This window comes from Panthera pardus, unplaced genomic scaffold, assembly GCF_024362965.1.
Source record: "Panthera pardus isolate Hobbes unplaced genomic scaffold, ASM2436296v1 HiC_scaffold_6, whole genome shotgun sequence".
NCBI classification, from domain to species: Eukaryota; Metazoa; Chordata; class Mammalia; order Carnivora; family Felidae; genus Panthera; species Panthera pardus.
This window is the reverse complement of record NW_026526991.1, coordinates 84221622-84244557: the sequence shown is the minus strand read 5'-3', so window position 1 is coordinate 84244557 and position 22936 is coordinate 84221622. Positions and strand designations below refer to the sequence as shown.

Sequence of the window (22936 nt, the reverse complement as noted above, 5' to 3'; positions counted from 1 at the left end):
CTGGCCTTAATGGTGCTCAGTACTGTGTGTGGCCAAGGAATTTTATGGGAATTGACAAGTTACGCTTTAACTGAAATAGAACTCTTTAATATTAAAGCTCCACAAACTGACATTGGAAAGATGTGTAAAACTTTTCACCTTTAATCTTATTAGACATCTGAATTTCTAAACCTTTAAATGCTTTTATGCATTTTAATTAATCTCTCAGTTAAAATTGATAAAGAAAAATGAAAATTTATATATTATAAAACAATACGGTTTTCCTTGATTTTTTAAATATTCATTCCCTAGGCAAAACAATCATTTACAAGTAAGGAAATTAATGTTGGTTGCCCTCGGGCAGAGAACAGACAGCATATCACTTGCCTGACTTTTAATAAAAAAAAAATACATAGTTGTCCTTCTGACGATGATCTTTAAGCATCCTAGCTCTTTTGCTAATAAAGTAGTAAGCAAGAGCTAATAAGTAAAAATTTGGACTCCTAAAAAGCAGGAAACCAAAAGAAAATTATCTGTTACATAGGTGTCTTAATGTCTATTACCCGCTACTGTGGTAAAATTATCTATTCATAATCAATGAGCTATCTAATTGATGCAAAGAAATATAATTATTTTAATAATTTCCAAATAAAACTTATGATTAATTAATTGACTTTTCTGGTTGTATATGTATATATTTATGTATCTGTCATCTAAAAAAATAAAAACAGAAAAAGTGAACATTAAAAGTGTAGTAGTGTTTCAAACATATACTATAGAAATTTAAAGTGAAACAATCAGCAGGGAATTTGATATTACCCTACAGACGGCTGCTCCTTGGATAACAATGACCCATTTCCCCCCAAAAATGAATTACTCTCACATTAAAATATGTAAAACCAATAAACTAATACAAAATCCTACAAAACTTTGTTACATTGTGGAAACAAGCAAAAGCTGTATTAGACTATGATATACATGAAAAACAACAACAAAAAAATCAAAAGTAAAATGATTAGTTTAGAAACTGCTAAAAAGTTAATGCTGTTCCTTTATCTACTATCCTTATTTTTTTCCTTAATAAATACAATGTTTAAATTCTGTATTGTAGCTGAATAATATTACACAGCCAATTAAATGCAGCGGTCTTCAAAGTAGGAGTCAAAGTTCACACATCATGAGACTGGCCATTTAACAATAAATATCCCATACAGAAGAGTGAAATTAAGAATACCTTAAAAGAAGAAAAGAAAAAGAAAAAACCTTTCTTAAAGCAAGAAATCCAAACGTACTCAAATAGCACATGTCGGAATAAGTACAATATATACTTATATAAAAATTTTTCATGTTTATGAACATACATGTTTTCACCTGAGGATATCTAAGATCTTTTGAAAACAATTTTTAGAACTACTATTTTCTGAGCCCTAACACGACAGCTTGTCCTGAATCAACAGAAAACGTTATATTTAGAAATTCTGCAATTTAAGAAAAAAGCATTGAAGTTTATCAGATTCCATCAATGAGCAGGATAATAACAACTTAACAGTTTGACCAAATTAAATCATTCTGTTTTCATTTAATAAAAAGGCACAATCCACAGGCTGTTCAAAACCAAAACTTCCCTACAATTTCTCCACTCATCCTCATTCTGACCACACAGCGTCTCTTTTCAATTCAAACCATGCATTCTAGAGCTCCCTTTCTCACCCCTCACAAACCTTAGTGGAATGAAGGGCATTAAAAGTAAGTAAACAACCAATAAATGTAACTATGTTACTGAGTCATGTGGGGAGGAGGGCAACATGCAGAGAAAATGGCTAAGTTGTTCAAGTTGGTAAAGCAGACTTTGTTCCATAAACTTTCCAAGAACACTGGTAGAATGCTTCATTTTTAATTCATTCAATCCCACTTAAAATTTACCTGCCGGCAGCAATTTGACTAGGTTATTTTTTGCTCTCACAAAATGCCATTTTTATTAACACATCAAGGAAAAATATAAATATGTTCAGCTTGACATTCTGTCTTAATATTTTGAAGATGAAGCTCATGTAAAGTGCAAAAGAAAGCTCTGTGACCGCTTATAGGGGCAGGGTGATAAAAGCTGAAAAATATTTGAACGAGGGATTCTGGCACATTTATATTGTAAGGAGTAAATGCAGGCACGTTATGTCCTTCCATTGATAATACTAACATCATCAGGACTTGTATAAACTGAATCCTCTCTGATAATACAGTCAACATTCACTGGGTACTGACAATGTCAAAAGACAGTTCTGAGTTTTCCATAACTCATTTCTTTTAATCCTCAGAACAACCCCATGAGGTATGGACTGTCATTTCTCCACTTCACAAATGAAGAAACTGAGGCAGGCACAGACAAGTTCAACAGCTTACCCAAGGGAACCCATCTTACAAACCACTGAATCAGGCTGGTAAATTAGATAATCTTATTCTAGAGCCTATACTCAAGACCCACATGACTGCTTAGGTCTAGAAAATTCTACCATTTATAACTTCAGTGTTTACCCCTCCTAAAAAAAAAAAACTGACAGACATGGATTAAGTCAATGTGTGTTCTCCCATAACACTCTTTACTTACTTCTCCACTTACATTTTGCTTGATATACTGCAATTGCTTCCATAACGTCTGTCTCCCGCAGACTATAAGCTTAATGAGGACAAGAGCCATATGTGTCTTGTCCATTATTAAATTTCTAGAAGCTAGCACTATCTAGTATATACAAAGTATTTAATAATATTTCATGAAGGAATGTACATTTTTAAATGGCTTAAAAGATCTGTTCTCTCTACTGCCAATCAAAAATTTCCATTAATAACTACAAATATTGACAATTCACCATCAATACAATAGCTAATATGTATTCAGTTTTCACTATCCTAGGTTCAGCGCTAATTTATTTATATTCTGTTACTCAATAGCCACAATCTCTTTCTTTCCTTTTTTTTGTGCAGAAGAGGAAAATGAAATTCAGAGAGGTTAAGAAACTAGCCCTATATGCCACAGCTAGTGAAATATGCAGTCAGGAACTAAACATAGACATCTGGCTCTAAAGTCTATGCTATACACTACCTTGAAATAGGGGCAATTTTCAAACTGCTAAATTCTCAGTTTAAAGAGAATTGGAAAATGTTGGTAATAAAAAAGATCTCCATTCTGTAATCTTTTAAAAATATCTTAATATATCTTTTTTAAATTGTAGAGTGGTAGAGTTAAAATAAGAAAGAATAAACTGTATTCGCCTCTAATTTTATTCAAAATTTATAAAATATTTTAGAATCCTTAAAAATATTACATCTGATTTTAAAAATCTGATTGGGTAAATGAAGAATGAGGAAAAGAGTTGAAATTGTTTTGACTGAGATAACTGACTTCTAGCACTTTTTATAAAGAGCACACATTGTAGTTCTAAATATGAATTCCAATCTAACAAAATATACGGTGCTTTTACAGTGCTACACTATTAGATAGACATTATAATTAATATTTTTAGATTATTACCTGCAAAAAATTTGGTATTTATGAACATCTGCAGGGTAAACTTCATGGATAAATTGTTAATACTTCGTTGCATTAAGGAAGCTCTATATTCTCAACTAGTACCAAACAGCTCCCTCTGCAAGACAAATCATTATGGCTCAGATTGTTCCTGATCACAGATTGGATGTCCTAGAAATCTAAGCCAATTAAAAAAAACCTCCAAAATTTGGTACACCAAAACTTGAACTTGATAGGTATCCACTTCTAACTAATCTAATTATAGTCTTAAGTGATTTTATAAAGGACAATGCTCTAATAACTGTCTTAAAATCTGTATTTAATCTGAATCTAATCATGAGGACACAATCAGACAAATCCAGATTGTGAGATACTATGTGAAGCAAATGTCTGGGACTCTTCAAAAATGTTGATGTCGATGCCAAGACAAAAAGATTGAAGGGTACTATTTACAATTAAAAGTGACCTAGAGAGATATGACAAGTCAATAAAATATCTGATGCTTGACTTGATCCCGGATTTAAAAAAAAAAAAAGGGTAAAAAAGGCATTACTGGGGCAGTTAGGAAATGTAGATATGGACTATATCAAATAATATCACTGTATTGGGGTGCCTGGGTGGCTCAGTCAGTTAAGCATCTGACTCTTGATTTCAGCTCAGGTCATGATCTCCCCTCCCCCCCCCCCCCCCCCCCCCCCCCCCCAGTTCGTGGTTTCAAGTACCACATTGGGCTCCATGCTGACAGTGCAGGGCCTGCCTGAGATTCTCTTTCCCTCTCCCTCTGCTCCTCCCCGCTTGTGTTCTCTCTCTCTCTCTCTCTCTCTCAATAAATAAACAAAACTTTTAAAAAATCATAATAAAAACCAATAATATCACTGAATTAATGTTACTTTCTTGGCTGTGCTAATGTTATTGTGGTTATGTTGGAGAATGTCCTGGTTCTTAGAAGTGTTAGCCTGCAATGTGCTTGCAAATGAATCAGAAAAAAGAAAGAGAAAGTAAAAGGACCTAAATTTAATAAATAGCAAAACTTGGTGAAAAGTCTAAAGTATATGGATGATCATTGTACTACTCTCAGCACTTTTCTATTGATCTTGATTTTTTAATAAAAAAAGAAAAGGAAACAATAAGAAAAGCTCTATATTTGAATACTTGTGACATGTTTTAGATCATTAGGAAGTTTTCAGTTGCAGCAAATGTAAAGTCAAAAATCTTCTGTGCTGGTGAGTTAGCTCTGCCATCGTGATCTGTAAGTGCCTAAACGTTATCATAAAGAGCAGTCCTATAATAATCATGCCTGAACCTAAACCATCAATTTTGGTGATGTTTTAGTTGGCAAAAGGTAAACAGTGATGCTTTTTAATGATTATTCTCCTATTGATAACATGATAAATTATAAAAATCTTTTATCCTACCCTTTTTCCTGCATTCACCACTTCCTCACATTGTTTTATTCATATTGATGTGTACCTTCATCTTGTCAAAGAAATTAGTTACAAGGTAAGTATTTGCTAAATATTTTTAAAGGAACAAATCAAGATGGAAATGTTTCTGTGTCATCACTCTACATGTAGATGTGCTACTAACTCATAGTGAAAGCGTATAAAATTATCTGCTAAATTAACTCTTTCAGTTAATCTGGGATGACTTTTAGAGTTAAGTCAACCCAGAGGGCCCAATGGAATGCTGTGTTGCTCAATATCTGCAAAGGCAATCCATTTATGAAAGTGGACCATTAATGATAGACAGCCTTAACATGCTTCAAATGAAGATAACCTCTGCTATGCGGTTATACCAAACTCTAGGGGCTCACATGGGACACTTTACAGGTACTCGAGCAGATCCAAAAGTGTTTCCTGAGGAAAATTCCTGCTTTGTCTCCATGAACTCCTAAACCTAGAGTCAATTTAAGGACAGAAGTGGGAGTGCCCTCAATCTAGGCAAGAATACAACTCAGTCAAGAACTGATTGTTCCTCATCTCTTAGCAACAGCCTGGATGTAACAACTGTTATTTAAAGGAGATAGTTTAAGGGACATGTTAGCCTTTTCTTAGATCTCTGCCAATATCCTTTCACCAGGAAATCTACATACCTGGCAAACATTAGTTTAGCTACTTATAGAAATGCCTTCCTTCACTAAGTTAGTTATCATTCAATATTCTTTCTCTTATCTGGTCTCTACTAAAAATGGCAATGTAAAGAATGCCTTATGAATTTTCTACAATACTTCTATTGGAGACAATTTAAGGACTCAAAACATATTACTCTCTCACATCAGGGTCCTGCAAAACAATTGTGTTTACCAATAAAATGTTAGGCTTTTTTTTTTTGTGTCAGAAAATGGTAATCATTAACCTTATGACTGTCAGTTTAAAAAGAGTATTCTTAGCCAAGGTTTTGGGAAGAATTATCTTCCCTTATTTTATCCACTTGCCTATTTATGTGCACACATACATTAACATATATATAGTGTATACAGTGTATATATACACATATATATAGTGTACATAATATAGGTGTAATGTATAATTTTATAACATGTATATATTTTTATATAACAAACATATGTATTATATATGTACAATATGTAAAACATATGGGATTCTATGACATGAATATTTTCTTTTTAATATTTATAATCCTTTTAGCAAGTACCTGAAGTTCTACTAAATCCTGTACAAAACACTGGCTTCAATATTATTTATTAAGTACTGGATATTTATATATCAGTATATAGTCCAATGTTATTTGCCATCTTTGCTGTGTTATGTGAAATATTCTTGGAATCTTTCCCCATTATTAAGTGTAGAAAGATTACTTAGTTTATTACATGAGTAGTAAAGTGACCAAAAAGATGGGAATTATTATATCCCCATTTCACAGGTAAAGAAATTATGACACAGAAACTTTACGTAACTTGCCAAAATCACATAGCTAATAACAGTGGAGTTGTGGAATAAATTAAAGCAGTCTGACTCCAAAACCCACCCATAAGTACAGTTATATGGTTTCTCCCTGACCAGGTATCAAGAAATCAAAGAAACCACCAGAAGCTTCAGCCATATCTACATATGGAAAAATACTTAAAAGATCAAAAATTAAAACAGAGATCCAATATAGGTTCAGTTCAAACCTATATTAACATACACTATTTTAAGAGTAAAACTGAAAAATCCAATAGAATAAAACCACGAGGTTCATTTCCATTCCCAAATGCCTTACTGTCCCCAGGAATCTTCAGTCTTTTAATAGTCCCATTATTTTACCATACCTGATTGAGTTCTCTACTCAAATTTACCAACACCCTGGCCCACTACCCTATAAAAGCAGTATGTCATGACTACAAGTTAGATCAAAGGATTAAGATTGTCTTAATTCTAGCATTATTTACCAGTTTCTCACAAGGTTTCCATATTAATTTCACCACTGAAGATGTGAACACTGACATATTTAAAAATTACTATAAAGAGGTGTCCTGCCCATTAAGAGAGCAAAAACAGGGGTGCCTGGGTGGCTCAGTTGGTTAAGCATTCGACTTCGGCTCAGGTCATGATCTCGTGGTTTGTGAGTTCAAGCCCCACGTCAGGCTCTGTGCTGACAGCTCAGAGCCTGGAGCCTGCTTCAGATTCTGTGTTTCCCTCTCTCCCCGCTCACATTCTGTCTCTCACTTAAAAATAAATAAACCATTTTTAAAAATTAAAAAAGATAGCAAAGCCAATCGGATAAACTTTCTGAGCAAAGATACTGCCTGTCCATAAAGACACTATTTCAATAGGAAGTACGCTGTAAAGGACTTAAGAAAGAGATATTTGAGAGATCTTACATAGCTATACTTATCACAGTAAAGAAATTGCCATCTATAATGTGCACTGGAAATTGGTAGGTCTTAAAAATAGTTTCAAGAAGCCTTTACCAAGAAACCCTTTAAGTAACTGTCCACATATCTGGCTATCCACCTGCTGGCACATCACCTTGTGCCATGAATGAATGAATGGATTCAGATAGGAGAGATTAGAAGTTTGTATCACAATCATTGTATATTATGTGTGTACAGTGTCTGAAATTTTATAATAATTATTCACCAACTAAAATAATTCCTGACATAGTAGGCATTTGAAATACATTTGTTGAATGAATGCAGAAATTTCTGCCACTTAAATAATAGATTCTAACGTTCTGGAAGCACGTTTTGTTGTTGTTGTTGTTGTTGTTGTTGTTGTTGTTTACCTAGATCAATACTGAAATTTGATGGCTAAGAGTCAGGTCTTTGGAACTGGACTGTTTGGGTTTGTATACTAGCTCTGCCCTTTGTTACCTGAGAAATTAGGCAACTCTCTTTCTTTCATTTTCTTCTTTGTGGAAAAGGGAGAACAAATGAGATTTTTGTGAGGCTAAGGCTGGCACAGCATAAGTACATACTGAATGTCATTGCTATCTTTATATATATCTCTATTAGTGTATCTCTATCTGTACAGAGATAGAGCTTGGATCACATCTTGTGGGTCAATTTTAGAAACTGTGTGTAGTATCAGCTGGGATGCAAAAGGGGAAGGTATTCCTAGCCAGCCACAAACTTCTTTAAACCCAGTGGAGAAATGACAGATACACATGGTGGCATTTCAAAAGGTAAATATAATTGTCCTTTTAAACATATAATCTCTAAAATAACCCATACAATCCTTAAGCAAACATCTTCCTTTCTATTATAACTCCACGGAAATTTGAAGAAACTGACAGAATTCGTTGGGTAAATGATATAAAGATCTGTGCAAGTCAGTGTTACTACCAAGGCTTTTTCAAAAGCAATAAAACATCACCTTCTTATAGAAGAAAGCTTAAAAAGGAGGACAGTTAATAAACACTTAACTCTTTCTGGTTCATTGTTACCCTACTGAGCTGTGGACTACTAGAATCCAGATACAGACAGAAGTTTTAATTTTCCTCCCTCCATGGAAGGGAAGAGAACTGTGCTGTCCCATAGAAATATAATGTGAGCCACAAATAAGAGCCACACACAGTAATTTGAAATTTCCAGTTGACACATTAAAAAAGTAAAAAGAAACAGGTGAAAATAACTGTAACAACATATTTTATGTAAGTCAGTATAGCAAAATACTGTCATTTCAAAACATAATCAATATTTTAAAAAAATCTTAGTAAGATATTTTACATCGTTTCTTTTCAACCACATCTTCAAAATCCAGTGTGTTTTTTATACTTACAGCAAATCTGAATTCAAATTAGCCCCATTTCATGTTCCTGTCATGTAGCTAGTGGCTACCATATTGGAAAGCACAGATATAGAGGGATTCTAAGAGCATTTCCTTTTACAATTTTCCTAAATCACAGACTTCTTTTTCAAAAACTAAAAGACAATATATCATTGGTAAATCATACAACCTAGACATATCCATAATCTAACACATTCTAATAGCTCAATTTTCCCAATATTTGGAAATGCAAATATATTTCAGCCAAGGAAAAGAAAATAGGTCAAATTACTTAGTCAAAATGTATTTTTGGCTTACTATGTGCTAAGTAAAAGTCTATTATAGCTTTTACCAACTACTCCATAAATTTAAAAGCTTATAGTATATAATACTTGCCAATATTCTTTTATTGAGGACTTCTCCCATACCTTTAAGGTAAATGAAATGGGTCAAATAATTAGACTTTGACTATAATTTACTATCTATAGAATATGTTTCCCTTACTGAACTAGTGATGAAACAGCACTGGCCTGATTTAATACTATAAATTCAGAACAAATGGGAAAGCATTAAATTCAGAAGTGCTTCTGGACCATTAACTTCCATGCTGATTTGACATGCACCATAGTATTCAGGCAACAGACTCGGGAATATAACCTATTCCTAAAGCAAACAGTATTTTATCTCATAACCATCTGGGGTTCTCGTCCTAAGGGCTACTTGTGTAGTGTTGTCTGGTATATTTTAATATCCTGAGGTGTGGAACTAAGACCTACTTTATTAGCAAAACCCATTTTTGCTAGAAAAAGAAGACTGACATAGAGGAGATTATAGAGGGCACAAAATTTTGGCTGAGGCCCTTGTTTTCATTATTTAGTTGAAGAAAATCATTGGTTATATATGCTTTCAAAACCCTATGGTTTTTCTAAGGTACCAATAAAAGTGATACCATTCATAACGTGGACAGTGGTCTCTTTCATATATTGCCTATAGTCGCAAACTTAAGTGCCAAGCAGATGGTTGAAATCTGTTTTGTATAAAATGTGTGCTTTTTTTTTCCCCCAACTGTGTTCTTTGTATTCATATTCAGCCTAGGTTTTAGCCATCAAAACACTGGCACTATGTCGATCATTAGCAGCATTTTAGACAACTGGCAACTAAGGTATTCACTGTTCTCCACAAAATGTTCAGCTAATATTTCCCAGATGTATAATTAAGGCAAAAGATCATCTTCTTAAATTGGTATCAGCACTTTGGATGGCTTCTGGCTTTCAACAGATTATATCAGTGGAAAACAATTTTATATCAAAAATAAAGGTTCTGTTTCTTGGATGTTTTTGTTTGCCTGTTACACAGCTGCCCATAAAAAAGAAATCTATAAATTTGCTCAAGCTTCAACTCGCCATCTAAGAAATAGGTAGCTAATGCAAAACTCCTCATGTTACTTTTACTACGAAAATCTATGATGTACTATATTTGCATTGATAACTGTCTTCAAGTTATTTAATATTTTCCAATATCCAAAGTATTTGTACAAATAATGCTTTACAAAGCAGTAAATAGTGTGTATGGCTGTTTTTACTCAACAAAAAAATCATTCTTTTTTTCATTGTCCAATAACTTTTATATAAAATAATTCATTTTTATGATAATACACAAATAAATGAATTTTAATTTGCATAAAGCATAGGAATATGTTAAATCAGGAAATTCGTTATTTTAATGCTAGATATACTGACACTTGCAAAAACAACTTTCAGTGTATCATATTTCCTATATATAAAATGGAAAGAGATGTGCTTTTCAGATATTTTGTTATTAGCAGTAAGCAGAAGAAAATGTACTATACTGCTGTTATTTAGGTATAAGTTACCTGGATCAATAGTCATAAGTGCATTTAATTATAGTTGTATTTACTATAAAATTTTTAAAAAGTCAATAAATCTTATAGGCATTATTTCATATGCTAACAACTATGTTTATCAAACAAAAATATACAATTCTTTCAAAGTCTGAATTCAGTGGTTTGCATTCAGAGATATCCAAATATTTTTTACAAATTTTCATGAGCTCAAAATGACTCATTACAATTAGGGGATAAATAATTTTATACTAATTTTAAAGCCCATTTTATAACTGCATGGCTGAAACCCAAAGAATTTAAATGACTTCTACATCACAAAGTTTTAATTCTTGATTTAGAAGCTGTAGGAACATACGCCAAATTTGTATATCACTAAATGCTGTATTATAAAATGTATTAGCAGGAAGTTGCCCAACTGGACGATTTCCAGATTTTCTTTCTTATTTAACAGTAGGATATTTGCACATTTCCCTTTGGTCCTAGTTCTAAATGTAGTTCTGGTTCAGTAAGGTCCTTTTCTGTTTGTTTTGTTTTGTTTTGTTTTGTTTTACAACCTTTATATCGGTACCAGGAGAATGAGAGGGTAACACCCATTCTTTATTCCTAAATTAAAAGTGGCGGGAATAGAATAAAAAATTTCTACATCACACTCATTAAGCAAATAATTAATTCTAACAAAGGGCCAAATCCTATGTTATCCTAAATACACAAATATATATTTAAAACGTACACCTCATATGTACAAGGACTTTGTCATACCATAGCCATATTTTCAAAGTGCATATAATACAGAAAGTCCTTGGATACGTAGTTAAAAGATTACGTTGCTGATGGTATAACTACACTTTTTTCCCCCCAAACATTGTGTTATAAAAAAAAATGCAGTCTGCCGAATGTAACATATTAACAATATGTGAAGCTTGCCTTCTCAGATAATATAGCTTTTTAAGTACATCTTTCATTGTTCTACTCCTTGCTTCACAGAGTTTAACATTCCTTTTCTTGAAATTGCCAGTCACTAACTAATGCATATAAAATTGGTTGTCATGATCCTAATAGTTGCCTAAATTATTTTAAGAAGCACCTAAAGTCTTTCTTTGGACTGTTTGTAATTTTAATCTTGCCACTTTCCTGCCCAGTGTTTTATTTACTTATATAAAGACACAGACTGTCCATAAGCTCCCGTGTTGTCCTGAGGCTCTACTCTCTAACATTTTCTTTTTGGTTTTTTTTTTTAATCTTATCCTTATAAATACTTTCAGCTCTTTGACCCAAAATGCCACTCTCTCTCATGCTTTTCATATTACTCCATAGTTCCCTGTTCAATAGTCCATATATAATTTATTTTTCACGATATTGATAATAGTTGAGGATGATGATCTGATGCACCTGGAAGTTTCAACCACATAAAATATGAATCTTCTCTTTGAAACATTCAGCTTCAAAATAGTTCATAGCAAATTTGTGAACTTGATCCTAAATAAGAATTATACATAGTACTTAGATTTCAAACTCCTAAAATGTACTATAGTTACTTGTTCCTGCACAATACCACTCAACTGAAAGGTAAATTGAGAAATGATTCCACTCGTAAAGGCTGGTCATTCTTGCATCAGTGCAAAAATTCTGACCACTAGAGTAAGGAGCTAGGGATGTCTCAAAGGAGCTCAAAGTGATGAAATTTTAAAGGTGAGAGATTTAGAAACTATCCAGCCCATCTTCACATTTTACAGATGCAAACACTAAGACCCAAAAATTCTTCCTAGTCCATAGGGAAGAGCTAGAACTTGAGATGTTACACCCAGCTAATACCACTCTCCACATGGTTTACTTATGAAAAAACCAAAATTAGTAAAGATACTGACACATGTAAATTTCTACCAGAAAAAGAGGAAACCATTTGATGTGTTAGAAAAATACTCACAATCCACAAAATATTGTTCATTTGATCCGTATGCCTTAGGCCTCTGACACTCAACTTTCTCATCCTTATCCAAAATCTCAAATATCCTTAAATTTTATTCAAGCACCCCTTGAGCCACCAAACTTCTTGAATTCAAATTTTCTCTTCAATATGCATGACAATGCTACCCTCAGATTTCAAAAGCTAGAACACTAGTATATTTAGTCGTCACAAAAGTGTTAGTGGCTCCCACTTATCTTTTAGTTTACTTATAAAAGTCCATATATTCTGCTCCTTTACTTTGATTCTTTACACTGCTATTAGGATCTTTTGGATATGCTTTTCTTTCTCTAAAAGAATGCTTTTAAACCATTAATTATTTCTAAACTCTTTATAGGTCAAATTGGATCCATTTTATTTTTCCAGTAATGTTAATTTTTTAGAGGCGAATATACAACCATATTTATATCCCATAATCCTTAGGGCTCTAAAAACAATAGCTCTTCCTTCTATTTTCTATATTCTAACTATGTTTAGGGCTGGAGGGAAATACAAGTTCTTTCCTGAGAAATGGCATTCAGTGTTATCTTTGGTTTTCTACTCCTAGGTGTTGTATGATTAATGGTACTTGGAATATTACATAAACGTTTTCTTCACATCCTGATGATATTATGGGAGAGATGACGATCTGAATCTGACATTGTACATTTAGTTATCACTCATTCAAAGTTGAATTAATAAATGAATCAGAAATTGAATAGTTTGATCATCACTTCATTCCTTTCTCTACTAAAGGGTATATATTATGTAATGAATCTTCAACATAGATCTCTTGTAGTGCAGGTGAAAAAGAAGAAATAAGAACGTTAATTTTATGGGACATACATATTCCTGTAAACTGTTTTCCAACATATGACGAAACTCAACAGCAAATAAGGAGGGGGAGCATGAAACAAAGAGACATCAGGAAAAGAGCAAAAATAAAGTCTTTGGACTTTGTAAATTATTGCCCAACAAATCTGGCCCAGGTAAATAACCCAAAGAAATAATAGAAGGCAAACAAGTAAGACCTTAACTCTGGAATCAGAATAAAAATGTTTTAGAACTTTGTCAAGCAGCCTATAGTAGCTGTGAATGAAAAAGTATAGCATAAATAAAGCATTATTTTTTTTTAATATTATGTTCTCAGGTGAAGGGTATTTCTCATTTTCAAAGTTTGTGTTTCTTTTTCATTACAATGTTCTTTTATTAGATAAGTATAAAGTTGTTTAAAATGACAACTCAACAGCTCCTATATGAAAGTTCTACAACCACTTCCCAAACAAACTATCCTCTTGGCATACTGATCCTAATTAATATAAAAAACTAAATAAAAGCAGAAACAAAAACAAAAAACAAAAAATAAAAAAACCAAACAAATCCAAAATCAGTAATAAAGTAAATCATTTACTACATTTTAAAATAAATTTTGATTAAAAATGTATCAACTAAACACCATTTGGGCCTGTCTTTTTTTACTACTAGATTAAAATATATACATACACACACACACACACACACACATATTAACAAGCAAAGCAGTTTAACCCTTTCCCTTCTTTTCCCAGTAGTGTCCTGAAGCCCTTAAGGAGAAGACACGTCCTTTATAAAATTGCTTCTCAGTGTCCCAACTGATCTAACTCTCTTAAGTTGCCAGTATAAAAACCTTGTAAGGCTTTGAGGATGCTTTTTTTTTTTTTTTGGCCCAGACAGTAAATTTTATTTCTCCATATAACATCTATTCTGACTGTATCTGATTCTTAGGTTTCAATGTGACAGAAAAGATTGGGATGGGTAGGGGAGGCACATGTGCACAGAACATAATATAAAAGTCTCTGCATCTCCACAATGAGAAATATTAAAAATGAAGCTACTAATACATTTTTAAGAAAGATCATATTTTCTGTTTCTTCTCAACATTTTCTTTTTTGAAAAACACATTCTTTCAAAGATGTGAAGAGCAGAAATAGAACGCTGTTACATATGAAAGTTTCAATGGATTTGCTGCCAGCAGCTTTTCTTTATAGTGTTCCTCTTACCTACAGTATGTGTTGGCACTGGCAGGTAGCCCTAATTCGTTAGTAGCCAAATTATTTTTGTCCCTGAAGTACGAGAAATCTCCATAGCACATGAATGAGACATGGTTTACTAGTTTACACACATTTTTATAACTCCAAGAAACCAAAACTCATTCACAAATGCTTTCATTTCAGCACAGAGAAGGGCTACAGAATACTAGAGATACCTACTTTGAATTCCTGTTCCCCACTCTCCATGAGAAAATAAAGAGGAAAAAAAATATTTTTAACTTCAATTAAAAAAAAAAACTTTGGTCCTTAATGCAAGAAAAACAAACAGCTTTCTGTTCATCACACTCCACATTTCAACAAAGTCAAAATATTTCAGTATAAGGTCTTAAGAAAAAATGTCATTTAGTAATAAACCTAAATGTCTTCAGATAAGAATTCATCATGACGGCACAGCAGGTATAGATAATGTGGTTCACAACTAGCATCCTCATATTTCATGATTACCAGCTCCATGTATATACTGTTACACCATCTTCACTAAGTAATAGAGAAAAAATAGGAAGAAAAAATAAGGAACACTTAGAAATAAACATATAACACAAGTGATGATTCAGCCATAGCAAAAAAAAAAAAAAATCTCTGAATTCTAAGGCAAGACAAAAGTAAATATATTAACACTAAAGAGCCAAGTGACTGAAATGTTACTTAGATAAAAGATTTAAAATACAATGAGACGAGTTCAGGTTTGAATTGATTTAAGGTTCAACACTGACTTCAAATGCCTATGGACATCTATAAGCTTTTGGTTTTAATTTTCCTTCTGTCATGTTTTATGGGTAAAAGTCCTTAAACTACCTTGTAATAGATTAATTACTTTCAAGCTGGGTGACAAAAGGGCATAATGACCGGAAAATGATACAAAAGAAACAGAAGAAGCATGTTAACAAGTTTATCAACAAACCTGGGAAATTCTCATGAAGTACAGATTAAGGTTCAGTGGTTCCAAACTGGCAGCATTCAAGTTGGGTTCATATTTGGGTTTTTTGTTTTGTTTGTTTTTTTAAACCACCTGTCCTAAAACGACATTGTTTATGCTAATTATCTTTGTTTATGCCACAATTCTGTTTGTTTACCACATTCTTTTAAAATACCATATCCCTATAAACAGTTCTCACCAGAATTCTTCTAAATCTTGTTTCGGTCTGGTCCTTCTCGGCAGCCCACTGAGCAGAACGCAGCTCTACAATGAAGGCGCAAGAGCTGGGAACAAGTTTGAGTCTCTGACTCCTCAGGCTGGCAAAGGCAGGGAGTACTGCTGAGGTTTTACTCTCAGGCTCCAAGGGAAAAGGATACTGAATGTGTAGAAATGCAACACCCCCCTATTGGACAAGCAGAACCATACGCCACAGGATCTCCAGAGATGTATGAACTCTCAACTAGTAAGTGAAGGGAAGAATAGATAATGCTAAAGGGAAAGGCATGCAGTTTCCAAACTGCAGGAGAAAACACAGAAATCAGAAAGCATAACAAGTCTTCTCCTGAACCATGATCAGTTCCTGCTTAAAATGAAGGAATATGAAGCATTCTCCTAAGTGTCCCAAATAAACACTATTCACTCAAGCAAGATACTAACAGTCCTTATTTTTTCTTCTTCTCTAGCAATATCATTTGATGGTGTTCACTTATAGAGCATTTGATCTTTATATTTAATATAAATGATGATGCTATCAATCAATGAAAAGGATACAAGGAGAGAATGAATGAAGTAAGGAAGAATTTTCTATGTTTTAGTCCATTTCCTGTTCAATAGATATTTTCCACTAACAGGACGATGTTTCATGTTTTGGTCAAATCTTTGAACATCATTTTACCTGATTGCCATCATCTGGGTCAGACACCTGACATATTAAATTGTATGTGAGTTAGTATAAGAGAGATATGCAGATTGGTTTATTTCCCATGCTGCTAGTTAACCTCATTGAACTTATAAATGAACAACAAATTATGGAAGAAAGCAAAAATTCATCCATTATACTTTTTCAGCTAATCTATAAAAAGGGAGATGTTCAATCTACATAATACACATTGGCATTATACATACTGCCATTAGGTGTTTGGAGAATTGACAGTGGGAAGAACAGACAATAAAGATCAGACTTTATCCATGAATGTAATTTTGCTTTTTAAATTCATGTGAAATCGCTTCTAATTCTATAGAGGAGTAACGTACTAAAGTATTAGAGCTGGTCTTGTTATTTGCCTCTCAGGTACGATGCATACACAGATTTTAGTTAAAAGCTCCCTAAGAACAGGTAAATACGTTACCATGTTATCTTAGGCTTATTATATTTGAGAAACATAAGATAAGAAAAGAACACATCAACATGTAAAGTAATCATAACATTCACACATTTCTGTATCTGTCAACTTGCTAAACACTGAGCAGCACACAGTGCCACCTGACATTTAACCCTTAATTGTTCTCGGTGATCAGTCAGGTCTCCTGCTATGTCTTCAGGATAGTACTAGCGTGTGACTGTGATAGAAGTACAGTGTGTCCAGTGTTTCAGGTAAGGTATATTCCTAATAGCTGAATTAACTTGCAAATTATTGAGACAGCAATTAAAACCTATCATCAGTGGTAGACACCCCTTCCTCTACAAAGTAGCAATAAAAAATAAATAAAATGAATTAAGGCATGTATCACAATATCCTAAAAATACAACATCAAACTTATAGGTTTACAGTTGTGATAAGGTTGACAGATGCGAACAGATAACTTTCCTTTGATTCACACCTAGAGGTTACCTCCTGACTTGAATGCACTGATCACTCATAAAGTTTCTAACTAAGCTGAATAAATATGTCTGGGTAATAAATATTTTATTACTATGGCCAAACTTTACGTAATTCAAGTACCGCTAATGTAAGAGATATTCTTGCGGTCCGCTAATAGTAATTTTACATGGTAATTACAAAACAGCTTTTCACAGTACCTGATGTATATTTCTGTCTTTAGAAAAAAAGCACTTAAAATTTTCCTGATGTCAAAAATTATTTCTTTAGTCAACATGACTACAAAAAATTTTGATGGGAATATAGAGCAAATAAGTTAGAATTTTACTGCAGAAGGTTCAACTCCTGTAGTGGTCTTTTCAACATGTACAAAATAGACAGTCTGTTGTCTGTACCCGTTTTGAGAGAAGCAAAGAGGTGATACTATAAGCTTAATTTGCTTCATCCCACTACCTTTAATCCCAACTTTTTTCCTAGACATTATCAGCCTGTCTTCGTAAGCAATCATCTTACACTTGCTTTTTAATTAACTCTCTAACATAAAACGATGAGAAAGTCTAACAAGTAGCTTAGTCATAAAACTATTACACTATAATCAAATAGGATAAATATAAATATAAAGGAAATAATAACACAATACTATTGATAGTATTAAAATTTGTTTTTTTATTCATCAGAAACAAGATAAAATTGATCTTTAAGGCAAATATTTTAAATATTTTCATTCTAGGAATATGAAAAAATAGAGTATTCTGAAAAGAAAAACCTTATGTCTTGATTTTTTATTATCACACTTTCTTTTAAAAATTTTAGGAGAGTTCAAGTGTTCTTTGTCATGATGCTATTCTAGTGACATTTAGATCATGTTGCCAGTTATGTTTCCTCTAAATAGTATAATGTAAAAGACATTGCTTACAAATAATGTCTCAGAACATACTTTGCCTATTCACCCACACCTGAGAATTGTGCTTTTCATTACTCATAATCAGTTATGACAGTGATGCTTAAAAATGAAAATAAAATATTTCTACTTGTTTACTTTTTAGAATCACTCTTCAATTTGTTCTACCTCCTGAACATTTTTTTTAACAATGAAACTGTTACGACTTCTGAATTATTTAACAAGTGCTTATTAGTCTGACAGCATTGACCATGTTCATTTCTAGGGCTGATAATACAGACATAACCAATCTAAATCCAAATTTTGATCCTGATATTTAAGTTTTGAATATCTCTTGAAGTTCAAAATAGTCTACAGGTTGAAAAGAATAACAGAAGATGGATAGGACTCTACCAATGAAGTTAGAAAAAAAGATCACATAAAACTTCCAAAATATATGAACCCAAAGCCACTTATTTATAGCCTCTAGAGCAAACTACTTTATTTCATAAAGAAATGTAAAAGTTTTCTTTTCAGATTTCTAAGTTTGAGTGAATAACTCATCTATGGCAGGTAAGCAAACAGAATAAAAATTAACACTCAATGGAAATGACCTACTTATTCAATGAAAGTTGCAATAGTTGAGAAGAAAAAAAAAGCTGACTATATGTGACAGTGCAGTTATAGCAAATATACCTCCTTTGGAGAATATAAATATTCAATATTAAGTCTGCAAGATATACTCTATGTGGGTGACTATAGATACTCACTCGTACAAATTCAGTGTAAACAAATAGTAATGAATTACTGAGATTTTTGTCTGTATTACCAATTACAACCACAGGGGAAATTATTAAGAAATTGTATATTGTATGACGTTTAAAAATTATTTCAGCTACTAATATTTCCAAATATTCTGTCTATACTAATAACTCTATTGATGATCAGTAGCTTATTTAATTAGCCAGCAAGAAAAGCATGCCTTTGGGTGACAATAAAATGAAATTCTCACCAGGAGTAAAAAAAAAAAAAGTTAAGAGATTTGAACATCAGAATAGTAAAGGGAAAAGTTTAGTTCAAAAGAGATAATTGAAAAAAATACAAATAAAGTTCACAGCAGGAAAGCTTGCCTATATAGAGAAATAGGTTACAGCCTGTTAATATGTAACTACCTTTTTATAAGAACAGTCTGTTAACAGGCTTACAAATCAGACTCAGAGTTTTATTTTCAAAAAGTATATAGAGTTGAAGGTAATCATGTGCTACTCTGTGCACGCTAGAAAAATTACTGTGGTATACATATTACAAACTGCAACACCAAGAATTAGTATGTCCCGATGTAAATAACTTCAGTATCTACATATGAAACAGGCTATATGTGCAAACAAAAGCTAACTATTTTAAGGAGTTAATATATAGAACTTTGAAAAAAATTAATTCAAGATTGTTAAGAAAGCTTAACCATTCACTGGAATTATCTTGTGAAGATGCACCCTAATTAAAAAAAAAAAAGAGGAGGAAGAAGAGATGAAATGAAAGAAAGAAGACAGTATTAAAGTATACATGTTAGCTATTTTACTTTCTTCCTTGATCTGATGTTGGCTACTCTAATATGTGACCACATTCAAGCATTATTTTATTCTCAATACCCTTCTTCTCTTCCATTGCTTCACTTCTAGAATGTTTTAATCTTTGTCCTTTCTTTTTTCGTCTTTTCATATCAAATTCAGTCGTTTGAGCGATGAACAGCTTGACTTAGCATATTTTTAACCAGCTGGTCTAGCACCTAGCTTGCATTGCATAGTCAGATACAACAAATGTTTATACAGAAGGTAGCTTTCATGAAAATGAAAAAAAGCCTGGGTATCATGCATCCTGGCTTTTTTTAGCTTTTTTTTTTAATTCACCATACAGAATACAAAGTTTGAATTCTTTTTAATGGCAAACAAAATTCTATTTATAGTTCCAAAAAATGAACTTATGCTGGGATAAGAACTCAAATTTAAAAACTGCAATGTGTACTTATAGGAACACGAAGAGGGCTAAAATTTTTTCAAAGCCCTGTTTTACTTGCAACATCAAATGGAAGGATATTACACACATTTCTCTAAAGAGGAACTACTTAATTACAAATACACTTTTTCTCATCATAGCAAAAGGGAAAAATACAGTAAATCAAAATTAGTTTAAGACAACTAGCACAAAAAGTAGCTACTAAAACTTAGAAAGGGATCATCCGCATTTCGCTTTTCTTGACGTTTCCAGAGTACTATACTGATACACTGCTGTGATGTTAAATTTTCTTTAAAAAAAAAATCTGCTCTCTTATATCAACAAAAGGTCATGTGCTTTACTAGGCAGCTTCCAAAGTTTTACGGAAGGATCAGATAGGAACTTATAGCCTCTGTATTAACCACCACTGAACCCTTCTGTCACCCCAGAAATTAGGAGACAGAGATATTGAAAATGGTAACACTCTGCACAAAAGCATTTAAAAAGGTGAAGAAGGGGAGAAAAATATCAATGAAGGAAGAAAGTAAGAGAAGGAATGAGAAAGAGAAAACCAGCGAGTGGAAGAGAGAGAGATGCTTAATGTTCATTTAATTTCCTGTTATAGGACACAACCTAAAAACATTAACAGAAATCTCGGAGACTTTGCCAATCAGTTCAATTTGGTCCGGGCAATCACAACAAAAATCAGCTAACAAGATTGCAGAAGCACTAGCTAAAAGCTTTTCTAACAAACACGTTTTAGGGAAGCATCTTCCAATTGATTCAGAGATGACTGTAAAATGAGAGTTGTACTTCAATATATTAGGGGGGAAAACTGTACTCACCTTTCAAACTCCTGAGGTAAATCAGGGTCAGTAAGCATGCTGGAAAAGCACAATTTCCCTTTGTCACAGCAGCCACCTATGATCGTCTCCAACTGAACCTGTCAAGTGAGTCCAAACCTTCTAAACCAATTGATTTTCTCTCTCTCTTCCCTTCTCTTCTCTCCCTCTCTCCCTCCCTCCCTCCCTCTCTCCCTCTCTCTCAATCTTTCTCTCTCTCTCTCTCTCTCTCTCTCTCTCTCTCTCTCTCTCTCTCTCTCCCCTCTCCCCCCCCCACCCTCCTCTCCCTCTCCTAGGACTCCTTGACCAGTCTCTTAAAGGGGTAGCGCACTTCCAGCAGCGGGGTCTGGCTGCTCCCCCCCTCCGCGGGAGCCGCGCTCGGCTGCAAGGCACTAGACAACCTCAGGGTGCCTGTCCTTTCCTTTTAATTCGCTCTTCTAGACATCACCGAATGTGAGAAGTCAACTCATTTAACACGTCTCCCATACTCTCTCTCCTCTAAATAATAAGTCACACACACACACACACACACACACACACACACACACACACACACACTCATACGCACACAAAACAGTATGATTTTTTAATGCATTTGCTGCTCATTAAAAGAGAAATCTGTATACTAAGAGAACCACGACTAAACTGCATTTATTAACTAATTAAGCAAAAAAAATAGATGTTGGTAATATCATTTTTACACAAAGAATTGTTAGTCCCTCTCACCCCTTTCTAGGCTCTCTCCGTGCGCACACGGAACACACACACACACACACACACACACACACACACACACTCACATACACACAACAATCAGGCATTGTTCTGAGGGAAGAAAAGCAACTTTGACAGATTGAAATATAGCAGAGGCCCCTTCAAGGAAACCTGTAAACAACTTGTCACTCACTCTGTCGGTCTCACTGTTAGCTCGTGCTTTCCACAAAGTGGTGCGAACGTCCTGGCAACCCAACCAAAGTTTCCTCAGCTCCAAACTCCATAAAACACGATGTGCGATGTGGAGGGGAATAGGTATCCACATGCCAAAATAATACACACACGAGGGAACAAAAACCCAAACCACACGAGAAAGATGGTACCAACAAACTGTCCTGTCCGGGATTGCTGGGGAGGTCAGAGGTAGGAAGCGCTCCCCTGGCTGTGGGTCTCTTTAATTTCCTCTGCCCAGGCAGCCACAGATAACAAGGTGGACAAACTATGGCTTTACAGATCCTAAGCTGGCTGGCAAGGCACAGCCTCCATAGCAGTTCCAATTATCTAGATAAAAATCTGGCAGGCGAGGAAGGTAATCAGGTAATGTACCTTTGACATGAAATGACAGAGGCACATACACACACAGAGAAAGACACTTACACAGACACGCATGCAGAGATGGTGGCTGCCCCGCGCACCGCAGCATCTGGTCAGGGAGTGAGCACACACTCACCAACATGAGATAGTGTGCATTCTTCACACACACACACACACACACACACACACACACACACACTCAGTCACTCACACACGCTCTCCACTCCTACTGGGAGGGTTCATTCTGCACAAAAGGCTACATTACAGAGCCCGCCCCAATAAGGGAAAGAGAGAAAAAAAAGCCTTCCATTGTTGAGAGGGCAGGTCAGTTGATTAGATTTTCTGTGGAGAATTCCACGAGGAAATTCCCTTCAAAGCCGAAGTGATTAACTGGGGGCTATTCTGGAAATGGAGCAGACAATGGCTCAATAGTCTGCACAGCCAATGTCCAGGCTGGCACTGAACTCACTTTAAAAAAAAATAAAAGCCAGACTCCCTGTTCTTTTCCACACATTCCCCCCCAACCCCCTCCACTCCTTCCAACTTCCCCTCCCAATTCCTTTTATTTTGCAG

At 34.1% G+C, this 22936-nt stretch overlaps 1 protein-coding gene across 19 annotated transcripts in view; it reads right to left on the bottom strand.

Annotated features, from left to right (window-relative positions):
• Positions 1 to 22936, bottom strand: part of SOX5 (SRY-box transcription factor 5) — a 1011059-nt gene that overhangs the window by 388730 nt on the left and 599393 nt on the right. For 5 of the 19 annotated variants that reach the window (XM_019452497.2, XM_019452498.2, XM_019452499.2 and 2 more), the window contains exon 1: positions 21059 to 21232. The exons of 9 other annotated variants lie outside the window; for them this stretch is intronic. In XM_019452497.2, coding sequence (XP_019308042.1) covers positions 21059 to 21096 — 38 coding nt within the window. In that variant the 5' untranslated portion in view covers positions 21097 to 21232. Of the gene's footprint in view, positions 1 to 15720; positions 16045 to 21058; positions 21235 to 22426; positions 22592 to 22936 lie in introns of those variants that run through there. 5 more of the 19 variants (XM_019452514.2, XM_019452515.2, XM_019452511.2 and 2 more) reach the window with 4 other exon arrangements.